The sequence below is a fragment of the Setaria italica genome, chromosome VI, assembly GCF_000263155.2.
Source record: "Setaria italica strain Yugu1 chromosome VI, Setaria_italica_v2.0, whole genome shotgun sequence".
Classification (NCBI taxonomy): Eukaryota; Viridiplantae; Streptophyta; class Magnoliopsida; order Poales; family Poaceae; genus Setaria; species Setaria italica.
Genome location: NC_028455.1, coordinates 30,807,465 through 30,829,420, shown reverse-complemented (window position 1 = coordinate 30,829,420; position 21,956 = coordinate 30,807,465). Strand labels below are relative to the sequence as shown.

Below are 21,956 nucleotides of genomic sequence, written 5' to 3'. Positions count from 1 at the left end.
TCCAAACTGTACCCCAAGACCGAAACAATCCGACAGACGACAGATCAAAGGTGATCTCGGAGCAACACTGTTGGAAAAACACGGTTGCACGGACGGAACATCATTGAAGCAACAAACTCGAGTTACATTGTAAAAGTTGGTACCGTCATGGGTCATTAATTCGTACTAGCAGCTAATATAACACGTCAACGCTATATTGATAATTGACCGATACTGTTACCATGCAGACACATTGATCCTGGTGGCTACAACTAGGCAGATTTTGGAAAGCTACTCATGTGTGTTACCTATTGTAGCGAATATGCCCCAAATAGATCATTAGTCTGTGATTTTGGTGATTAATGTGACAACATGATCATTAGGACTAACAAAGTGTTTAGAATATGCATTGAAGGTATTGTAGGTCCTAAGGAAGGAACCATAATCAAATACAAACTAAGAAATGAAGAAATCAATGAAAACAGGCATCATCGGATGTTCCGATGGTGCCTAGAGAAGCATCGGAGCAACCATCTGAGAAATCGGTACAACGCGCAGGTGGCTGGCTAAGTCAAGCCACCGGATATTCCGATGCCCTGTTTTCTAGTAGTGTCGGATGAATTATAAGGGGAACGCTTGGAAGCCGAAGAAAATCCTATAGCACCGGATGATCTGATGGTAGGCCAAGGAAAGTGTCGGACGAAGCATATTTACTTTGGAAAGTTCCAGAGATGTTTTGGTCAAAAAACCATCAGCACCAGATGATCCGATGGGGGCATCAGATAAAGCGTCGGATGAATTCTTGAAGAAGCTGGGCGTGGAGGAGCCAACAGCTAGTTGCACCGGATGTTCTGATGCATGCCAAAATAGACCATCGGGACATCCGATGGTATATTTTAACTAGCTGTTGGAGCAAAGGCTCTTTGATGCCTTGGGCTATTTATGCCCCTTCTACTCGCCCATTTGAAGTTGCAGGAGTGTGCAGGAGTCCATTGGAGATCAAGACTCATCAAGAACACATCCAAGCCACCAAAAGTGTTTAAGTGATTATTCTAAGGCTTAGCACAAGCTTAGAAGAGTGATTAGTGCTAGGATAGGCCTAGAGAAAGGGAGAGTGCAAGGTGTGCCTACCTTGTGATCGGTACTAGGAGTGAACCACAATTGTATAAGGTGTGCTGGTGCCTTGGAGCCTTGGTGGCTCGCCGGCAAGTCTTCGACCCTCCGGCTTGGTGTGGTGCGGTGTCGATGACCGTGCGCGAGGGACGTGGAGACCCCCTTCCTTGGTGGAGACAGCATCAAGGTGACCGGGCTGAGCTTTTGTGGCAAGTCAAGGGGTGTCCCGGAAGAGACTTGGTGATCGGGAAGCAATACTGTTGTGTGGGTGCTTCAACAACATGGACTAGTGGTGGCTTAGTGCCTACCGATGCCACAGGATAAATCATCGTATCAAGAGTTTGCTTCCCCTCATCCCCTCCTTTACGTTTCCGCATTTCATTCATGCAACTTGTGTGCTTTTACATTTTTAGTGTAGTATCTTGCTAGGATTGGCTCTAGGTTGCAAAACTTGTTTTGGATAAGAGTTTCACACTAGATCAACCATAGTTGCACATCTTGTTAGCATGGTCTAATTTAAGTTTGATGCAAAAGTAGTGGAAGCCATAGGTTAAAATTTTAAGTTGCCTAATTCACCCCTCCCCTCCTAGACTTACCCATTCTTATTTTGAAACGGTACACACGACATCGTGAAAAACTAACCAAGTCCAAGTTAGACACGTGGAAGCTAATTTTTCCACTCGAGAAAATGTGTGCACGTGAAGTCAAATGTGTTGTCTGAAATCAGGAATATCCAGTGTAAATTAAACGCTGTTGTGTACTCCATAAGAGACGTTCTACCTTCTATGAGATGCATGATGCAAGCATGCATGCCTTTGTCGTGATTGATCGGTTCTTCTGTCCTCTAGTTTATGAAGGAAAGTTGACTATCCTGTTACGTACGACTTACGACCGATGTCATGAATTCAGCTTCCACATTTTTTTTAAAGGAACAGGAGGGTGACCCTACTGAATTTAGAGTTAAACAACCAAAAAAGGAATCAATTACAAGACAAGACTGAAGCAAAAGAAAACAGGAAACAAAGCCAAAAGAAAGAAAGAAAAAAGATTCAAGTAACAAGGTTACAAAGAGTCTACCCAGTCTAACATAAGGGATTGCGTTTGGGTCCTGACCCTATGAAGGGCTTATGCGTTTGGGTCCTGGCCCTATGAAGGACTACCAAGCGAAAATCTAAAACAAATTTCCTTGTGACGTCTCGGAGCAGGATTGTTGAAAGTCCAGTCATTTCTGGTTGTCCAAATACTCCATGTCATGAGGATTGTGATTTCCATAAAGAACGGTAGTTGCAGCCATCTTCGAATGGCATTGAAAATGGAAGTGATTGATCTGGTGGAAGAGTATGTAATACCCATTGAGCACCAACAAGCCTTGGTAAAATTGCATCGCAATAAGAGATGTGCTGCTGTCTCGCGTTTTTGAAGGATACACATCTCACAAGTTGTAGATTCTAAAATTCAGCTTCCACATTGTTCTCTATATGATTTAGCTAGCTGCCTTTTTTAATGTTGTTAATCCATGGCGATCGAGCTGGGGCTCGTGGTAATCTTGCGCGATGAAATTGTGGAGATCAAAATGGATGACTTGGCCGCTACATTGTCACGTGTTGGATGAGGGCAATCTTTATTTTGTTGAAGAAATGCATCTTGGTAGAATCTTCGGTGCTTGGCAAGATATGCACGATGGATGTTCTCCGAACCGCACGAGATAGATTAGTGCGAAAAGCCAAAAAAGCATGCAGAAGCTTTCCGTGCAATGCAAAACAATGCGCACAGACACCATCGCCGGCGGCGAGCTTGGGCCTGGTAGCTAATCACGCCTCAAATATTAAAATCTGACAACCAGCAACCATGTACGCGCGATAGGCAAATTAAAAGTGCGGACAGGACAAGGGGTGAACGTAACTAACGCAAAAGACACTGGCCATTCTGGAAAGAAAAGGAGAGAGAGAAAGCTATTGACAATGGCTGCTTGTTTGCATATAGAACCAAAGACCAAAGGCTGCCACGGTGGTACCACATCTCTCAAAAAACTATTAAAAATAAATAAAATAAAAAGGGAAATGTGTATGAGTTGTAAAAGTCTATTTTGTTTCCTTAAACATTTGATCAAGTTTGGGTGTCTGATTCTGATTTGATCCAATGTTTCACAGATAATATAATGTAACCTGATTTCAGTGTGTTCATACTTTCTTGTTGGAGTTGGGCACCTGTTACTTACAGTCCATTACTTGTGGAAAAAAAAAACAAAATCTAGCAGCTAGCTAGCTATATATGACGAAAGGAAAATCAACGGTCAAAACTGTACCCCCACGCCACGACCGAAACAAAAATCCAACAGACAGATAAAAGGTGGTGGTGGTGGTGCTCAACCCGGCTTGCTGATTTCGTCGTCCCGGAGTCAACAGACGGTTGGAAAAAGAAACACGGTTGCGCGGACCATCCATATCATCTGAAGCAACTAGTTCCTCGCCCCCATTCGCAGGGAAGAGCACACGTATGCCACGCCCGAGACTTCCAGCCTCTTTCGTGGCGCGGATTCCCACTCCGCTCGGTACGCCCACACCATACGCATACGTCCATCCGTGTATACCGGCGGCGAGCCACCGGCGAACCCCACGCACTGGGCAAGTGGCCAAATAGCCATGCGGTAGCATGGCGGCCGCGCGCGGTTGCGTTGCAGCAAGCTCGCAGCAGCCTCGGCGCCGCACTCGCAAGCGAAAACAATTAGTTTCCGGCCCATCCCGCCGGAGCGGAAATGCGGAACCGGGCCGGACTTCGAGGTAAAAGAAAATTGGGGTCCGCCCCGCGACCTTTTTGACCCGATCGTCTTGACGCTACCGACCCACCGAGGCACCGCGACGGCGACAGGACAGGATCCTCTCTCATGTGTCGTCGTCCACCCTCCCAGCCCTTCCCTGGCCACACGCGCGTGCTCGCCCTCGGCTACAGCCTGCATTTGCGTCGACCCCTTCAACCTTTGACTCGTCCCGCCCGTACCCTCCCACCCATCAGCTCCATCACCCTGGGTGCACCACTACGAGCGCGACCTTTTCTTACCCGGGAACCATCACGTCCACCGTGTTGCTCCGTTCTCCCTACCCTGCACCCAAGTATAAGTATCCGCTGGTGTGCCTCGACCCAAGTACCCAACCACTCCACACCAAGCGCGACACGAAGCCAGGGACAAGCAAACAAGCCAGAGCCTAAAGCTAGCCAAGGGATCTCTCACAGCTACCGGTCTTTGTTTACCGCTCGAGCCAGTAAACGTTTCACGAGCTAGCCTCTCGAGGCTCTCGAGCTAGGGACCGGAGGTTGGCGGTGGTAGATTACTGGTTGCTGCTCGATCGAGAGGTTAGTGTCCATGGCGCCGGTATACGCCGCGGAGGCCGGCACCAACGGGTCCGGCGGGCTGATCCTGGACCCGGCGGCGCAGCGGTCGGCGCTCAGCCGCGGCGCGTCCGCGCTATCCACGCCCAAGTCGCCGCCGCCGGCGTACGGGAGCATCGTCACCGTGCTCAGCATCGACGGCGGTGGCGTGCGCGGGATCATCCCCGGGACCATCCTCGCCTTCCTCGAGGAGAAGCTGCAGGTGAGTACTAGTCCATGTTGCTGCGTATATATGGGAGCTGGCCATGGCATGCCAGTGCATGCATGCATCTATCTCTGATGCTCTCTGCCGGTCGGTGCTAACGTTCTCGTTTCCTGTGTCTGCGCAGGAGCTGGACGGTCCGGACGCGAGGATCGCGGACTACTTCGATGTGATCGCCGGGACGAGCACCGGCGGGCTGGTGACCGCCATGCTCACGGCGCCAAATAAGAAGGTGGACCCCAACCGCCCGCTCTTCGCCGCCAAGGACATCAACGACTTCTACCTCAAGCACTGCCCCAAGATCTTCCCTGCCAGAAGGTGAGGTCTACTGCAAAACCTTGCCGGACACAAGATCAGTCATTCAGTCGAAGCCGTGTAAACGTTTGATCTGACTGCCGTGTCGTGCGTTGTGCAGCGGCGGCCCTCTGGGTCTTTTTAAGAGCGTCGTTCTGGGCCCCAAGTACGACGGCAAGTACCTCCAGTCCATCGTCCGGGATCTCCTCGGCGACACCAAGGTCAGCGAGGTGCTCCAGAACATCGTCATCCCCACCTTCGACATCAAGCTCCTCCAGCCCACCGTCTTCTCCAGATACGACGTACGTGCACACGCACATAAACTTTCACATGCAAATTCCATGGCTGGGTCTGCGTACGCCATCCTAATGTGACTGTGAACTGTGATTGCACATGCAGGCCAAGAACGATGCCTCCAAGAACGCTCTGCTCTCGGACGTGTGCATCAGCACCTCCGCCGCGCCGACGTACCTCCCAGGGCACCAGTTCCATACCAAGGACAAGGACGGCAAGCCCAGGGCCTTCAACCTCATCGACGGAGGCGTCGCCGCAAACAATCCGGTGAGTGCCCGCCTGACCATGCTATGTGCCAGCTGCTAACGGCAGCAACCTCTCTGCATATAGATCGACGCGAAGAACAGCAGCCACACACGAAACCATGCATGCACAAATCAAGGAAAATGGGTCGTTTTCAGTGACTCAGAGTGCAGTACGTGGAGTCCACGGCGTTGGATCAGCAACCTTTGAATCTAGACTGACTACTAATGCAATTTACACACGTACAAACCATAAATATGAATTGTGACGCTGATGATGTGTGCAAAACTTGACAAAATTTTACAGACGCTACTGGCGATGACGCACGTGAGCAAGCAGATCATCCTGGGCAACAAGGACTTCTTCCCGATCAAGCCGGCGGACTACGGCAAGTTCATGGTCCTGTCGTTGGGCACCGGCTCCGCCAAGATCGAGGAGAAGTTCGACGCCGTGGAGTCCAGCAAGTGGGGGCTCCTGGGGTGGATCTACAACAAGGGCTCGGCGCCCATCATCGACAGCTTCAGCCAGGCCAGCGCCGACCTCGTCGACATCCACGCCTCCGTGCTCTTCCAGGCGCTGCACTCGGAGAATAGCTACCTCCGGATCCAGGACGACGAGCTCAGCGGCGACACCTCGTCCGTCGACGTCTCCACCAAGGAGAACCTGAACCGCCTCGTCGACGTCGGCAAGAGGCTCTTGAAGAAGCCGGTGTGCAAGGTGAACGTCGAGACAGGGAAGAACGTGTCTGACGAGAAGAACAGGGGAACCAATGAGGAGGAGCTCACCCGTTTCGCCCGGATGCTGGTAGAGGAGCGCCGGGCCAGGCTCCAGAAGAAAGGCAACACATCACAGTAAACATGGATGGGCCGGGGTACTTGTAGTGACGAATACATGAATAGTACATGATAGCCTAAGCATGCATGCTCTGTAATTTATTTATCTGTTCATGTTCTTTGTAGCGACTATAATTAGCACTTCCAAACTGTCTGCCTCTGTATTCTGTAATACATGCAATACGCAATGTATAAACTTAATTTGCATTACAGCATTAGTTGAATTTTGTCGACACTTAGCTTATCTTTTTATAATGGGAGTAGGGAAGGGAGAAGCCTGCATAAGGGTTTTTTGTTATTTTTTCAATAATTACAAATTTATTTGTATATTTTTATTACTTTTTCTAATGTCAGCGATGATTATTTTATAGATACCATTTAGAGGTAGTTTAGTTAAATTTTTTTTATAACAGCGGTGGGCAATTTATCAATCATATAGAGGTATTTTGGGTTTATTTTTTTTAATGATGGTGGTGGGTAACTAATGATTTTTTCCTTCAATCAATGTGGTCATTCCTATAATTTATAGATAAATTATTTGTCATTGCCCAAAACATAGCTTGAACTCAATTAGTATTAGTCAGCTGTTCCATTATTAAAAAAATCCAGCTGCCTTTGCTGCATCTACATGCATTTTAAGAGTCCAAAGTTGCGACACAAATAAAACTTTTTATATAGAATATAAAAAATAAAAAATGTAATGGGCGGCCGCTTTGACTAGTCGACGCTGCTGCACACTCTATAACTATGGAGGAGGATGGGTCAATAACAGGATGGGAGAACATCGCTGCTAAGGATGTCACAAAATATAGTTATTTTGAAGTTAGACGTATGAGCCCATACTATGCATCCAATTGTGGGTGACGGTGGCGAGTTCAACGGAAAAATATAATTCGGCAACCCATAGATCACCATATTGACAGATTAGATAACAAAAATCTTTGCGGAAGGATACATGCATCGTTGCCTTGTTGGATAGGCTTAGATCGGTGGCTTGAAGTCGAAGCGTCAACCGGGAAATAGAGTACGATGTAAGCACTGGCCCGCAAAGCTGATGATAGATCCACAACCTATACCTATAGCAACAGCAAGGAACATCAATGAAGACATTAGTCCGCAAAGCTTCCATAGTTCGTTCGAGGTCATGGCGTCAGTCAAACGACAGAGCACAATGTAGCTCACGCATCTCCAATGTGGGCAATCATTGACGTTCTCTGAAAACATCACGAGAAATCTATCATGGATTATAATTTTAGTGCCACTACTTCTAGCGACAACGAATGTCGTTGATGAAGCCGTTGATATGAGACATTGGTAGAGAAACGAATAGTAGTCTCAAACCTCATAAATCTCAATTTTCCCAATCAGAACTAATCATTTGGGACTAAAGGTTCCAACTTTTAGTCCCGGATCTTTCACCCGGGATTAAAAGCACATCTTTTGCGCCAACCGGGACTAAAGTATTTTGCGCCAAAAAATATTAGAAACTCTCGGAGGCTCTCACACACGCGCACATCCCAAGTCACAAGTCACAAGTCACAAGTCACAAGTCACAAGTCATGCGAAATTTCACGCGAAGTATACACGTGTGAAATTTAAACCGCCTACTCCAGATTTAAACCACACACTAGCCGCCCAATTATAGTATCATCGTTAGTTACTAAGATAATACAGCAAGCTCAAGGTTTCACTTGTGAAGGAATTCCTGAAGAACGTCCAAGTGTTGTTTCGCCACGTCTTGAATTAATGCACGTGCCTATCTAATGTTCAGTTCAATACTACTATAGGTCGTCAAAGCTCCAGGAAATTCCAAGTACACAACAGACTGACAAATTCATAGTCTCACTCTTTGCCCACAAGAAATCTTAGCCGCCAACGTACCAAGCCAATATTGTCCTGACGTGTATGAGTTGGAGATAAGTATCTGAGCTGGATTTCATTTAGCTGGAAGCTTAGGTCCAGAGCCGTACCCCAATCACCAACCAATGTCATATTTTGTTCATCAGTCATTTGCACTGTTATATATCTTGGAAAACCATGCATCCACAATCTAAGAGAGAATTTCAGTCACTCGAAACTAGATTATACCCCATTAACAAACAAAAATGTAGCCGTGTAAAAAGCTATTTGCCTAATGCACATATAAAAAAAGTCAAGTCATGAGTCATGATTAACATGTTACTCTTGATACCTAAAGATAGTCCACAGTATCCCGGTTGATGATCAAAACTTAGGATGATTATCCTGCTCCCAAAGATGGCGTCAGTCGTCATTAGTTTACACTAGCTAACACGTTCACGCTATTGATTATGGACTATGCAATGCAAACCTTGGTCTTGTTGGTGGAAAGCTTGTATCATCCATTCTTATTTTTGAAGTGGTATATACACGAAATCGTCGTGAAAACTTAACAAGTCACGTGAGAATTTTCCACTCGAGAAAATTAAATGTGATACCTATAGAGAAGTCAAAGATATGCTCTCGGAGCTCAGAAACTGTGGAGGTTAAGCACTGGTGCGCTGCAGAGATTACTTTAAGAGAGGTTCTACGGATGACGCATCTTGAATTCTTGATTTGCACTTCCGTCCTTTTGTTTAAGGGAAGCTAGCTGCGTATACTGCTAGGAAAGCGCCTTCAGTATCTTGTTCCTAACCTCCTTTAGTACGGTTATGCAACTGGTATTGCTACTTCGGTACTAAAGGTGGGACTTTAGTACCGGGTCAAATAACCAATACTAACTAAAGGGGGGCCTTTAGTACCAGTTGTTTATACCAATCGGTACTAAATTGGCTGCCACATCGCGCGTTGTCGAGGCCAATTTAGTACCGGTTGCTATAAACAACCAGATCCTCGTATTTGTTTCCTTTACGTATACTAGTTCTAATATGCTAATATATATATAAATAAAGTTGTATTTATCTATAATATTATATTTGATATAATATTATATATATAGACATTTTTTGCATTCACATTTATGAATAATATTACATTGCATTAACACTTGAAGTTCAACATTTGGATCAACTATTCTGAACTCGAGTCCTAACGGTGATGCAGATTTGATCTATCATTATGGAACTCCCCCGCTGGATTTACTACCTCGTCCAGAAGAAATCCACTAAGTTGAAGTTGTTCTTGAATTGCTATAATTTTTTCCGTTTCGGAGAGTGCTTCCTTCATGTGTCTCATCTGTGTCATTGGCAAAGGTTATTATATAGTAGATCAATGGATCTGCACAATTAGAACTAATTTATTGTTAAGAAATTTGTATACATACTCTTAATTCGTGATCGGTTATACGCTTGGGACCTACAAAGCCATGGATGAACTCACATACGTAGTATCTGTCGGGGATAGATCCCCAGTACCCGCAAGGAAGGAAGAAGACGGACTCCTACTATGATTCCTCTGTAATCCTACTAGGACTCATACTATGAAATCCTACTAGGACTCCTACCTTGTAACTGACTAGTAATCCCACCCCCTGAAGTATATAAAGGAGGGCAGGGGTACCTAGATCGATAGGCGAAGACCTCATAGAATCACTACAGAGGACCAAATCCATCCCACCCCCTGAAGTATATAAAGGAGGGTAGGGGTACCTAGATCGATAGGCGAAGACCTCATAGAATCACAACAGAGGACCAAATCCTCGATACCAAATAACACCCAAGTGCAGGGCGCAATATACATCACCCCAAACAGGATGTAGGGTATTACGCTACTCTGGCGGCCCGAACCCGTATAAATCTGTGTCTTGTGTCCTCACTATTACCTTCGAGTTCCAAGTCCGGTGATCCCCCACCAACCAATCTACTACCTCAGGATACCCCTTGGTAGGTTGCTTGGTATAAAACACCGATATTTGGCGTGCCAGGTAGGGGTGATCGTCGAGATCATTGGGTGAGCTTGAAGGATCTTATCATCAACAATCATCAAGATCAATCTACTCTACAAGACAAGAACACTATTTTCCCATCCAATTGATGACTCGGTGTGCAACTGCGTCGGAGTCCGAGGCAAAATCGCCGAACAGGCTAATTCCAAGCTAGCATCTGTTCTCGCCGAATTGGAATTCAAAATGGAGTGCGGAGTGGAACAATTCACCTGCCGCTGACTATCTCCAAGCATCAAGATCGAGATGGAATAGAATTGGATGGCGTCAAGATGGAATCCTACAGGGAATCAATTTCCTTAGTCGAGTCCGAAGCGGAGACCAGCTTTGTTGATTGGAGACGGAAAAGCACGCCAAGCATCAAAATAAAGAAACAGCCGCTACCGTTCCCTTTGGCGCTGGAAATCAATGGTGTATTCAGCTATGCTCACACCAAAAAAGCTACGAGAAGGACTTTAGCTTGCATGGCAACACCAACAAATCTTCGACGAAACGATCAACTAATTCTGCAAGAACAAGACGTCTACACCGGCTTGCTAACGACTATTTGGACTACTCATCTCGTCTAAAAACTAGTCGAGAATAGGTCTCATGCCATCGACAACTAGTTGGAATCAACTCCGACTAGTCGGTTTCATCAACAACCGTCGCGGTTTCATCGACAATCATCCATAAATCAAGCTAAGTCACTTTTTTAATAATTATTTTTCTTTGGCTTGTTTTCAGCATGGTTGGTGAATGCGCTGACTACTTATATGTGTACGCCTCTCGACGGAAATTACCCTCCCGAGTTACAATTTGCCAATTATTCCTAGAGCATGTTAACCGACAGCCATGGGCTTGGTACACGGAATTACGGAGGCTATAACCATGGAGTTTGTGCACTGCGTTCCGGAAGCAGAAGCTCTGCCAATAGGCTTGGTACATCAAATTTTGGAGGCTACGGCCACGGGTTTGGTGCACTGAGTGCTGGAGGCTCGCTGTGGCTACACCATAAGGAGGCACAAATCCTATGTGCGGAAATACACGCTCTTCTTGCCAAAAGGTAGAAAAGTCTAAACGACTACTTTAACCGCAATCACGCTCTCTTTTTGTCACAATGCTCACTACTTATTTTAAATGTCTTCTCTTAGCGGTCATAATCTCCTCAAGCAGAACAGGCCTTAATTCATGAAAGCCTTGGATCTTTTGTCATGCCTAAATGCTAGGACGTGACACAAAGATCTCCGTAGCAGCAATGCCAGTACGCGTACATGAGACAAAGATCTCACACGCAGTGGTAATGGCTAAACAATGACTGGGAACTTAAATGTAATAGGCTAACTACTTGGGAAAAATATGACCGAAACAAGAGTATGACACACAACATTTACATTACATTCATCACTGAATAAATTTCAATAGTTTCAATATTCTACAAATATGCTACATAATGTATGCATCTCTTTTTGCAGGTTAAGCTTCGGCGACGACTCTCCAGGATACTCAGCGTACCTATAATGGCTCCTCTAGCTCCCAGGCTCAGGGGCTAAACGCTAATTACTACTCGAAATATCTCCAGTGCCTCAGCTAGCTTCCAAGCTCGGGGGCTAAGCACCAATAACTACTCGATGTGGGTTCTACGGCTCACCTGGCTCATAAGCTCGGGGACTGGATGCCGCAATACAACTCGGATGATGACTTGCATGAAGACTAAAGACCCTCAGATTGATTATTTAATCATTCCAAGACTCGGAGGCTGATAAGCTACACCCAACAGTTGATTTTTTCAAGACAAAGATAGAAGATTCAAGATTTTATTGACCCTCAGTCTGATTTTTGATTCAACCTAAGGCTTGGGGGCTACTTCATATGGAGTGCGACTTCCGCCGCCCTCCATACCACATTCCAAAGATGAAGATTACAAAATCAAGATGATCAAGGGCTTGAGCACACCATAGCCTCATAGCAGCTTTGAAGAACTTTGAAGATTCAGCCAGACAAAGTACTCGAGAAGCACTAAACTACCTGGCGAGGATCTGAAAAGTACTCGAAGACTGCTGCATTCGACTACGAAGCACTCGGGGGATTTTTAGGGATAGATGCCTAGTACCCGCAAGGAAGGAAGAAGACAGACTCCTACTATAATTCCTTTGTAATCCTACTAGGACTCATAACATGTAATCCTACTAAGACTCCTACCTTGTAACCGACTAGTAATCCTGCCCCCTGTAGTATATAAAGGAGAGTAGGGGTCCCTAGATCGGTAGGTGAAGACCTCATAGAACCATAAAGATGACCAATTCCTCAATACCAAACAAGACCAAGGGCAGGGCGCAATAACAACACCCGAACAGAATGTAGGATATTACGCTACTTTGGAGGCCCGAACCTGTATAAATCTGTGTCTTGTGTCCTCACTATTATCTTCGAGTTCTAGGTCCGACGATCCCCCCCAACCAATCTACTACCTCGGGATACCCCTTAGTAGGTATCTGCATAAATTATCCCCCGGATTCTATCTCAAACACTATATATGGCAAATGAAGTTATGAAATATATGTTGTGTTCAGGGAAGTGTCACGAGATGTGGAAATTCAACACATACCGGTAATTCAGGCTTGAAATCAAGTTTCTCCTTGAATTCACTTGCGTGATGTCGACGGAAGTGAGCCCATGCTTTGTTAAGAATGTCTATGAGGTTTTTGTATTGATCTCTTGATTTTGTCAAAGAGTCCATGATATAGACCGCGCTTCGATCAACCGTGATAACAAGGAGTATCTGGTGAAAGCTGTACATATATGCATAGCCAAAGCTAGTTAGTCTTATGTTTAACTGCTAGGTCGAAAAAGAAAAGAGATGGGAAACACTCTCACTAGAAGTTGTATGGTAGAAGTATGTACTTCTTGTAATGTTAGTTGTCTAGGAACTTATATATGTTCTTGAAGGTCTGATTTGGTCTATCTCTTATAGTTGACTCATTTATAATATCTGTGTCCATGAAGCCGATGTCATAGTATCCTTTCCTCCGACAATTTTGAAGCTCCATCCTGCATGATACAAAATCGAATAGGAGTTAAGACATCGTACAATGACTAGAGTGGGGATTTTGAAGTTAGAGCAAATTAAAGACTTATAGAACCCATGAACTGCTGAGTGACTTGTCAAGTGCGTCTTGATTGTAAAGGAAATAGAGTTTCTCCAGCGGCACATTTACAATGTCTTCCCCATGGAAATAATGTTGATCTCCAATCTGAACTTCGAGCATGAGTAAACCGTTGCCAGAAGCCTCCATGTACCATTGGTGCTATTTGTATATCTTTGTTGGAAGACGGTCCACCAACTGCGGCCACACAAGCGGTTTCCCTAACTCAAATTTTCATTTAGTATCCCCAGGGTGCTTTGGGACGTGATCCTCCCCTCGAAGTTGAGCTGGGGTGAGATTTGTATCTTTGGCAAATAGAAATAGGTTCTTATCAGACTCCGAAAATATCTGGAGCGGGGCAATTGATTGGTTGGATTGGGTTTCGAGCTGTGGAATACTTGACTTACTTTTTTTCTTCTTCTAAAAAGCCTTTGTTATTGAGCGGTCGTAGTCAGATAGCGGTAGTTTCTCTGCCTTTTTCTCCATGCTTCTAATGAAAGCCCGACATTTAACTGGTGGATCTTTCTTCACGGGAGGCTTTGGTGCGAAGTGAGATTTAACCTCAGCATCCACTACTGTGTTGATTTCCGCACCACTCATTTTGTAAGCTTTCTTGGGCTCTAGCTGCTTTTCCTTCAGCTTCTTCTGCTTCTTCTTTGTAGCCACAGTAGGCGAAACTGAAGGCGTCTTTTGTCATGTAGCCTTGCTCAGAATAGGAGAAGGTGAACTCATGCTAGGATCCCTATCTAGTAGTGGAGAGGGTGCCCTGACAGATGGCGTAGGTGATCTTGCCCTTGAGCCTTGAGGAGATGATCCCAAGGTCGGGGGATTCAGCTGCGTAATCCTTATGTAGCGCTTGGGCCATAAAATCCAACCATGGATGGATTCTCCTAGATTCTTTTCCCCGTCACCTCTAGGGATCTCTAGTTCTAGGTCATGCCAACCGTCGACCACTCGGTCCACTCCAATTTTGGCATAACCGCGAGCTGGAATCTCCACGCCATGAATTGTTTGGTCTTGTGTTGGTTGTTCAGCCACACCATAAGCCACCATGATGAGCTTGTTTTTCACGGGACTAACAACCTCACAAGGGGCTCTCCCAGTGATGTCATCCACGGGGTTAGATCTCTTGTAAAACTTTCTTGCTAGGAAAAATATTAGTCACTGAATGAAGCTTGAAGAAACATGCTTAACTTTTTATAAAAGTTTGGATGAAGGAAAAATATGGTTAATAGATGTCCTTCACCTTAAATCTTGGAAAAATCATAGGAGCCTCTGTCATACTGATGTAACCTCCTGTAAAAATATTAGAACCAAACTACTGCTGGAACTTGAGTTAAAAATAGATCTCTATAATCTACCATAGGGTACTGTTTTATTTTTATTTAATTTTGTAGAAGTTCAATGCATCCCAAAATTTTACAGTATCTCACTGATGTGATTATAAAGCCTCTGTAAAATTTTTAGAACCATAACTTATCAGGAGCTACCAGAAACATTTATGGAAATTTAATCCCAAAAAGGAAATGAATAAAAACCGTTAGGTAAAAGTAAGGGTAAAATGGTAATTTTTAGAAGAGGTACAGAAAAACATTCAGCAATAGGATGACTTTCCGAATGAATCTTGAGAAATCCTAAAAGTGACCCCCACCTTTCTTTGTGAAGTCTAAATTGTAAAATCTTATACACGTACACAATCACCATCAAAGTTAGCCCCGAGTTTTAAACCACAACACACCTTACTTCATGAAGATAATGAAAGTTTAGAACCTTGTTTAGTTGAATGTGGTCGAAATGCAACTTTCACTTCAACAATAAGTCATGTCTTGGATCCTTCATACGAAAGTATGGAAATTTGAACTTTCTGCATATGCATGTCGTGTAGAAGCTAATATCGCTGATGGAACCTACGAGCTCCACCCTACGCTGGATGAGGAACCTGCTGCAGAGCTACATCACGTGGAAGCTGAGCCCGAGCCAGATCAAGACCTCGAAGACCAATTAACTTTCTCTGAACCTGAAGGCAAGCCCCGGTGCATGTTTTCCTATTTTTAAATTATGCAATATGTTGATGCTTATGATTGTGCATTTACGTTTATAGGAGTTGATTGAAACCTTAGATGCATGAACTTAGTACCTTTGATCTGAACACTAGTTGCTAAAGTCAAGTAGTTGCTGTGCTAAATAGGACTCGGTAAAAGTCGAGTGATTGCCTGTCACTCGTGAGTTATAGGAGTTGTTAGTTACTCATACTACAAGGATGACGGATGGGACCAGGAATGGTTCCAATGTGGTGGTGTGCCCGTCTGTCTAGATGAACTTGCTAAGGTCGAAACGTGTCAGCGTTCGTGATCAAGTGTTTGAAAGTACTAATCTCATACCTAGTATGGGATGGGGAAGCCTAGTACCTGATTGAAGCGTGGCTTATATTCCTACTGTCCTTGGAATGTCGTTCCCATGGTGCATCATGTGGGTGAAAGTGCGGTCACAGTATGGCAGAGACCGCGACGGTGGAGCATTGCATGCCAAAGGAAGTTTGGACCTGACTCGTGCTTAGGGATCGATGGGGATAGCTGACAAGTGAAGCGACCCTTAGTGGTGCGCGGATGTCGTGGGATTAGGTTCACCATGCATGGTTAATAAACTCGAATCGATTCGTCTGCCTCTCACAATTTGGGACTTCTTGATCGCTATTCTGCACTGAGTAAAGATGGAACGTGATGATGATGTAAATCTTGATGCTTGTACTTTAATTGTTTGGAAACTATGCTTGCTTAGTAAAAGTTATTAATTTAGACTGGTTAATAAACTTAGAATTTGAGCTAAAATGTTAAAAGTAAGGACCAACTTTAGTCGCTTTTGGCAAAAACAAACCCATAGGCAAAAAGCCTTGCATGTCTAGGAGTCGGTGAAGTAGTTATCACCTGTCAGGTCAGTCTTGTTGAGTATTAGTATACTCAATCTTGCTTGTTGCTATATTTTCAGGTAGTGTTGATTTTGAGGAAATGGTTGCCAGTTTGACTTGGCCGACCCAACTCCCTCCAGGTTGGACGGTCGAGTGGAAACCGTCCTCAGACAGCGTGGATCGTGGGAATTGATATCATGGTCGGCTTCGCCGTGGTATTATGTATCGTCGTGTAGCTTCCGCTTGTTTTACTTCTTTGTTGTTTACAACCTTGCAAACTCTGTTTGAATTTCAAAAACTCTGATGTAATAAATTGTTGAACTATGTAAATGTGATGGGAATGTTGTAATCTCTGTGCCCACTCACCTTCGTGCGAGCAATGCTTCTCGATGCTGAGTAGGTGGTTTATCGGATGAAATCCGATGGACGACCAAGTTGACTTGCTTAAAGTGCATGATCGCGTGTCAGGCGACTTAAGTGCATTTTAGTCAGGTTAATTTGGATGGTTCCGTCACATAGTGGTACCTCTTGTTCAAAACTCCCTTTTTTATTTTATTAAAAATAATCGATCTAGATCTTAGGTTGTACTTTTAGTTACTACAATTTAATAAACATGCATTTTGGCCTACACTATAACAGTCAAGAAGTTGAATTTCTTCTATCAAAGAATTACAAGTGTAATATAGTTTACTTTATATTCTTTAAAAAAGAGTGCTTACAATTGAACTATAAAGTAGGTATGTCGTAATGTTTTGGCCAAAATAATTTTTCTCTATAAAAAATTTGAGTGTAGTAAATATTTTATTGCACACAAAATGAGTGCTTACAATTAAACGTTTAATGCAGACATGTTATAATGTTTCAACCACAATATATAAATTTATCTAAAGTAGCACTTAACATAACTTATTATTACGAGGCATTAATATTCTTTAAATACATTGTTGGTATCATTAGTATGAGATTCATTCAAGAAAATTTTTCCATAATTTGTTAAACTATGGCAATATATATTTATTGTTCATGCAAAAAATGGGTGATTGGAAGCATATGCACATGGGGACATTACGATATTTTATTCATAATAGCATATGTCGGCATACATTTACCTTTAGGGGTTAACTTTAGATGATCTTTTACCAGAAAAAACTTTAGATGATCTTTCATAGTGACAGAGTGTGGGTGAAAAGAAAAGAAAATATGTCAAATCGGTTTCATTTTCTTACATTTGATCAAGTTGAAGTGTGTGCACACGGACATTTGACTCTTACTCGATACCCTTTAGCCTTCGAAAGTGGTTTCTCCAGAGAGCAGTTAGGTTATTGACACGTAGGATCGGATCCACGTGTCACTGACTCAAGAGCAGCCTAAAGGAGCCTCATCCCAGCCTTCATGCATGTTCGTTCTTAGTTGAGTGTGGCCTCAAGTTACTTGGTCCAGGACTATAGTCGATAAAAAAACATTAGATCAATAACAGCTGTAGCTATGACCAGTGAAAAATCAACTGTCAGATCTCGAAACTGTACCGTGCAACCCCACAGGACCGGAACAAACCGACAGAGACCAAGGAGAGAGCTTCAGGTCAAGCGGCTTGAATTTGTCGTCCTCAGATACGGTGGAAAGTTAAACACGGTTACTCCGAGCCATATGGAAGAGAACCACCAGTATCTCGTCCCCAGTCACCGCGTGACTTGCAGCCGCTTTCCCCGGCGTAGAATTCCTCGCCGCTTCGGTTCACCCATACGCTAGCTGTACGCTCGCATAAGTCCGATCCAGCCGTCTATACCGGCCAGCGCAACGACGGCGGCGCGCACGGCGGCTACGTAGCACCCACGCCGGCGACCCCGAGCGCGCGCACGCGGTCGCCGCGCGCCCTCGCAAGCGACAAGCCAGCAAGCCCCGGCAAGTGGCACTGCCGCCTGCCGGGATGGCGCGCCGCGCGCGGGCGGCCACGGCGAGCAGAGGTGGCGTGTGGAAGCGGAACGGGACTTGGAGTTCCACGAAGAGTATCGGGTTTCCACTCGCGCGCGACCTTGACCCGATCGTCGTTGTCACGCGCGACGCCGCGACGGCGACAGGATCCTTGCTCCCGGCACCGCGTGCTCCCGGCTCTCGGCTCCTGCTTTGATCCGTTCGACTTTTCTGACCCCACACGCACCTTTCCAGAGTTCGGCAGTTCTGTCACTGGGTGCACACACACGAGCGGTTGACTTGTATAACAGCACCGGCAGTCGATGGAATAAATCACCATGTTCTGATCCAGTAAAACTAGCAGCGCTGTGTTGTCCCGTTCTTTATTAGCACCTCTCTGAACTCTGATCTCTCTCCCGGGCGGCTATAAATACATGAGCTCGTGCACCGTCCTTCGCCACACGCAGCACGAAGCGCGGCAACAGGCAGAGGCAAGCGGACAAAGCGAGTCCTTGTGTAAGGCCAGCGTTCGACAGCATCTCATCGACCTCCCGAGCCTTTGTTTAGCGGCGACCGGCACTTCACGTACACGGCGGGGTCGAGCTAGGGATCGGAGAGGCTAGCTGTTTTAATTTGTGGTTGAGGCCGCGACGACCATGGCGCCGGTAGTGCACGCCGCGGGGCTCGGCACCAGCGGGTCCGGCCTGACGCTGAACCCGGTGGCGGAGCGGGCGCTCAGCCGCCGCGCGTCCACGCTGTCCACGCCCATGTCGCCACCGCCGGCGTTCGGGAGCATCGTCACCGTGCTAAGCATCGACGGCGGCGGCGTGCGCGGGATCATCCCCGGCACCATCCTCGCCTTCCTCGAGGAGAAGCTGCAGGTGAGGAGGAGATTCATTCATATATGCATGCTAGCTAGTACATGCATGTTGCATATTCATGGGAGGCATGCATCATGCATCTACCTCTGATGCACTATTGGTCGGTTCTAATGATCGTTTACTGCATGTGTCTCCAGGAGCTGGACGGGACGGACGCGAGGATCGCCGACTACTTCGACGTCATCGCCGGGACGAGCACTGGCGGCCTGGTCACCGCCATGCTCACGGCGCCAAACAAGGAGAACCCCAAGCGCCCGCTCTTCGCCGCCAAGGACATCAACAAGTTCTACCTCGAGCACTGCCCCAAGATCTTCCCATCCGGCGGGTAAGGATCCAACCCTTGCAGGCTCGAAACGAAGCAAAAATCCTACTACGTCGTACAATTTCATCTCAGCCTGGTGCAAGTGTTGATTTGACTCGACCCGTGTGCGTTGTGCAGCGGCGGCCCTCTGGGCTTGTTCAAGAGCATCATGTCGGGCCCCAAGTACGACGGCAAGTACCTCCACTCCATCGTCCGGGAGCTCCTCGGCGAGACCAAGGTCAGCGATGTGCTCACGAACATCGTCATCCCCACCTTCGACATCAAGCTCCTCCAGCCCACCATCTTCTCCAGATACGACGTACATCCACGCACATAAACATTCACATGCAAATTCCATGGCTGGGCCTGCGTACGCCATATACCCTAACGTGACTGTGATTGCGCAACGCAGGCCGTGAACGATGTCTCCAAGAACGCTCTGCTCTCGGACGTGTGCATCAGCACCTCCGCGGCCCCGACCTACCTCCCAGGGCACCAGTTCGAGACCAAGGACAAGGACGGCAAGACCCGGGCCTTCAACCTCATCGACGGAGGCGTCGCCGCAAACAATCCGGTGAGTTACCGACTGACCCAGCATGGATCAGCACAAGGAACATGTAGCAAGACACGAGACCATGCATAATTCAGGCCAAATGTGCTGCTGTCATTGGCAGTGTAGTCCACGGCGTTGTACTTGTGCCACAAGTGGATCATGAAGTAGACTGATGAATAATTTACTTTGTTGACGATAAACAAAACATAATCTTGAGCTGTTTTTGACTTCTCCACGAATCGTGACCTGACAAATGTGCGCTGAACTCGACAACTTTTTGCATTGCAGACGCTGCTGGCGATGAATGACGTGAGCAAGCAGATCCTCCTGGGCAACCAGGACTTCTTCCCGATCAAGCCGGCGGACTACTGCAAGTTCATGGTGCTGTCACTGGGCACCGGCTCCGCCAAGGTCGAGGAGAAGTTCGACGCCGTGCAATGCAGCAAGTGGGGCATCCTAGGTTGGCTCTACAACAAGGGCGCCACGCCCATCATCGACAGCTTCAACCAGGCCAGCTCCGACCTCGTCGACATCCACGCCTCCGTGCTCTTCCAGGCGCTGCACTCGGAGAAGAGCTACCTCCGGATCCAGGACGACAAACTCAAGGGGGAGACGTCGTCCGTCGACGTCTCCACGGCGGAGAACCTGAACCGCCTCGTTGACGTCGGCAAGGCCCTGCTGAAGAAGCCGGCGTGCAAGGTGAACGTCGAGACCGGCAAGAACGAGCCTGACGGCAACAGGGGCACAAACGAGAAGGAGCTGATCCATTTCGCCAAGATGCTGGTGGATGAGCGCCGGGCCAGGCTCAAGAAGAAGGGCAGCACCATACTGTAAACATAGGCTGGGAGATACTTCGGTGAAATATTCGTATAGTAGAAAATACACATTGATCGTCGATAGCCTAAGCATGCTCTGTAATCCATTCGTTTATTCATGTTCTTTGTCTCCACATTTTTTTTTGTCTCCACAACGAATGGTAGTTCCAAAGCGCATCTCTTTCTCCCTAGAGCACAGTAGAGAAAATCTTGTAGATCTATGTCTAGTGTACATTCGTACACCATATATAGGTACCACTATTAAACCTTTTGTCAAAACATTAGCTACCTGTTTGGCTGTTTCCCTGAATAATTCAATTTGAGATTTCCATGTGTACACGTGGTATGTGCAGTACTTTTCTTAAATGTTTTGTCACATCATTAGTTACTTGTTAAGCTGCATAACTCAACTTAGGTTGAACAAATGCCATATGTGTCCCTACTACTGATCGAAACCAGAAAGAAAATTCACAAATTCTTTGGCTCTCGCTATAGCATGTTTTGTCATTGTGCCCATATCCATCATTTTATTACTTCGAAACAACTAATTTTGTATAAAAGACATGAAGTACTCAAATAATATGTCTCTTTTCTTTTAAAAAAGAACATATGGAATGATAAAAGGCGTCACAATAATATTTGTAACTGAAAAACACAAACCCTCCGTATTAAACCACCGTTCTGATTATAAAAGACGAGAGATTGGGAAAGTCATATTATCTATTTGGTCGAGACATGCAATGTTTCAGTTGAAATAAATTGAAATCAGGTGTGACTATTACACCTGCACTTAAAAAATCCCAGCATGTTATGACATAATAATTTATTATGTTGCACTAGCTAGTACATCACCCGGTGCTCCTGCACAGGCCAGAATCTTTGGAGATATACTCCAGGTAATCAAAATTCCTAATCTTTGTTCATTTTTCTAACACACTACTCATACAAAATAGTCTATAAAGTGCCCTTTGGTTGTGATCCAATTTGGTTACCAATTACTTTATATGTTTTTATCATATTTATAGTGTATCCCTATTTTATATGTGTTTAAAAAATATATTAAATTATTTTATTTATTGTTGTAGTCCATGTATCACATTTAATTGGACCTAAATTTTCTTTATAATTTTTACCTTATTAACTACTTATTTTTTTATCCGCATGTTAAATCAAAACTCTAGTGCTAATTAGTCCTACATTAGAGTGTGTGCTACTACCTCCA

General features: G+C 45.6%; 2 protein-coding genes across 2 annotated transcripts; both read left to right on the top strand.

The window, feature by feature from the left end:
- The first annotated feature begins 4,251 nt into the window (after window positions 1–4,251).
- Window positions 4,252–6,579, top strand: LOC101775186 (patatin-like protein 2). The gene is made up of 5 exons (XM_012846714.1): window positions 4,252–4,681; window positions 4,809–4,999; window positions 5,097–5,277; window positions 5,375–5,536; window positions 5,819–6,579. Exons 1-5 carry the CDS (start codon window positions 4,454–4,456, stop codon window positions 6,365–6,367), a joined length of 1,311 nt encoding a protein of 436 aa, XP_012702168.1. The 5' UTR covers window positions 4,252–4,453; the 3' UTR covers window positions 6,368–6,579.
- Window positions 6,580–18,599: 12,020 nt separating this feature from the next.
- Window positions 18,600–21,086, top strand: LOC101774516 (patatin-like protein 2). Its single transcript, XM_004973630.3, has 5 exons — window positions 18,600–19,065; window positions 19,203–19,390; window positions 19,505–19,685; window positions 19,779–19,940; window positions 20,208–21,086. The coding sequence occupies exons 1-5, from the start codon at window positions 18,841–18,843 to the stop codon at window positions 20,751–20,753; spliced, it is 1,302 nt and encodes a 433-aa protein (XP_004973687.1). The 5' UTR covers window positions 18,600–18,840; the 3' UTR covers window positions 20,754–21,086.
- The last annotated feature ends 870 nt before the right edge of the window (window positions 21,087–21,956 follow it).